Raw genomic sequence first — 2640 nt, 5'->3', positions numbered from 1 at the left:
TAGCAGATTGCCTTCCACTCACCGCCACCCTGCAGTGTAAATAGTGTCATAAGCTGCGTTTCCATTGCAAATGTGCACAAAACTTTGTCGATATTCTGTTAATGTCGAAAACACAGTTTCACAACTGCTGTGTTTCTATTAAGTAAGAAATGTTATTAAAGTCACGCGAGAATACGTTTGTTTTRGCGATAAGTCATTACAAACATGGCGGCGATGGATGTAAACACATAGCATGTTGCTACCACGACACTAGCGCTCATCATCAGAGGAGACGTTGGCGTCTTTTATCGAGGCTTTCCAGAGWCAAGTCCCTACTTGGGAGRGGCTACGTATGCTGTGTTTTTGGGAAATTGTAGTCGGTGAGTTTACTATTTTTTACTACTTCTGTGATATTACTACTACTTCTACTTCCTGTTATCTTTTTCTTCGTTGTATTTTTCGCCAGTAGAAACAGCCGGTTGTTGATCACGTGACTCCCGTGATGCGACAAAAGTGTTTCCATTGCAGTTTTGCGAAAAACACCAATTTCGATATGACCGAAAAACCACCTCATCCTAGTGCAAAAACATTTTGTCGAAAAACACATTTTTTTCCTCGAAATTGATGTGTTTCCATTGAGCAAATTTATTTTCCAATTTCTAATTTGCAAATTTTTCATGGTCAATGGAAACGCAGCTACTGGTTATAAAGGTTGCGTATTTGCTGTGGAGATTGGACCACATCGGAGCAGAGCGGAGCCACATCTAGTGTAAATTAGGGGTACGATTGGTTGCATCATCCAACTAACTCATTTCTGGTGAGCTGCAACAACCTGTTGAGTAACGTAGTAGTTCCATGTTTAACCACCATAACTGCTTCAAAATAAAACAGAATGACATGGAGGYGAAAATGATGCAACAGCTCAAGAGGAAGTTGTGGATAAAAGAGAACAAAGATCACATCACCAAATAGGTAAAATAAAAAACTAATCAARGATTATTGAAAGGTGTATGTCCTGATTCAGTTTTTATCCAAATCACCCAGCCCTAGTCAATGCTCCCTTGTTGTAAGTGTTTGGTTTCTAAATGAATTAAGTGTAAAATGGTTTTACTTTGGAAAATAAAGGTCTTTTGTCAACATTGAGACAATACAAGGGATTTGCTTTTTCCCACTAAACRCAGGCYAGTTGGATGAAGACTCAAATTGGCGCGACACCATGTGGTTGACCCGAGTCAGGATCTGCATCAGATCCAGTTCTCCCTTGAACCTTTCCAACATTGCACACAGAGACTGAATGAACCAGGTGCCGTTGCTTGRGTTCCTCCAGGAGTAAAAGCCTGCAGGTGGATTGAGTTCAGGTTCAGAGAGTGGGCAGAGGCATGAACAGGAAACAGTGACGTGTTGCTGGTTACCCGGAGCTGTGGAGTARGCATACAGGAAGTCTGCCTCCACYGGAATCRTCTCTGTTGCTTGCTCTTCCACAGCATCGGTCTCYATCATRACACCACCATCCAGGGATGAACCACGACACGCCTGACATCAGACATGTTTTAATTTGAATTGTTACTGAAGGTACAGCGYAGTGAGAYGACCAAAGTGAAAAACTAACCTGTATGAAGAAGAGCTTTGGCTTCCCCACCAAACTCAGACACTTGTGTCCTTTGAAGTTATTTATCAGAGTGTCGATCTTTTCAWKGTTATCAGTGCCYTAAATGACCCCCTCGTCTCCATGACTCAGCAGAACACACACAAAGGARGCGTTCTMGCTGTGGTCCTCCTGAGACACTGGACACACAGAGACAACAGAGATGGGTTATCAGGCAGTAAAGTGAGGTTTAAACCAGTAAACCCAGCTATGATAAAGATGAAAACTCCCCAAAAGAGTTAATTTTTTTCCACAGACGTTTGGTTTAATTTATGGTAGTTTTTGACAGGAAGAAACAAGTCTTAAAGATAGAAAATATTTTCTGAAGAATTTTAAAAGTTTGTCAAGAACYATTGTGTTTAACAACAACACCAAAACAACTAAAAACACAAACAAGAATAACTGCATTAATTTCAGTTTGTGCAGTAAAAGAAGAGAAGGCTGGGTTTAGTGTGCTATTATACAATTACAGGATACAGAGGAATACTGTACTTTTCAGAGTTAAAAGGAATGAAATAAGGTCCTTTGATTACCTTGTCTCATCAGGTTTTTCATTTCWMCCACAGTCTGGTCGTTGTGCAGTGAGGTTCTGTAACCCAGCTTCCTGAAGGTGTTCAGAACCTTCCCAGCATCAACGTCTGTCCCCTGACGCTCACTCATACCTGCACACAAACACAAGTTTAACAAACGGAACCTCGAGTACCAAAAACACACAACAGATTCCAACTGATGACTCAGCAGTTTGTAGAACCTGCTTCAGTACTGGCTTTCTGTGGGACTTTACCAGTGCCCCATGGTTTTAGAGGACTTTTGGTCCACTTGTCTCTGCTCAGCTCTCTGATGGTCAGGCTCAGCTCACCATTTTCAACCATTCTGCTTGGATGTGCTGCTGTTTTTGGGATTATTAATCTGCATCATCATCCTAAACTTCAGCTGTCAGACAGACAGGCTTAGTAGCTGCGTTTCCATTGCAAATGTGCGCAAAACTTTGTCGATATTCCGTTAATGTCGAAAAA

At 41.5% G+C, this 2640-nt stretch overlaps 1 protein-coding gene across 1 annotated transcript in view; it reads right to left on the bottom strand.

Annotated features, from left to right (window-relative positions):
• Positions 1 to 616: 616 nt before the first annotated feature.
• The window catches only part of LOC106532391 (caspase-3-like), a gene marked incomplete at its 5' end in the record, with an annotated part of 7282 nt that continues 5258 nt past the window's right edge, over positions 617 to 2640 (bottom strand). The window contains 4 exon segments of the mRNA XM_014028429.1: positions 617 to 1316; positions 1392 to 1512; positions 1589 to 1764; positions 2158 to 2286. Of these exon segments, the coding sequence (XP_013883883.1) occupies positions 1087 to 1316; positions 1392 to 1512; positions 1589 to 1764; positions 2158 to 2286 (656 nt within the window).

This window comes from Austrofundulus limnaeus, unplaced genomic scaffold (assembly GCF_001266775.1).
Source record: "Austrofundulus limnaeus strain Quisiro unplaced genomic scaffold, Austrofundulus_limnaeus-1.0 Scaffold761, whole genome shotgun sequence".
Lineage (NCBI taxonomy): Eukaryota > Metazoa > Chordata > Actinopteri > Cyprinodontiformes > Rivulidae > Austrofundulus > Austrofundulus limnaeus.
This window is presented reverse-complemented; position numbering and strand designations above follow the sequence as displayed.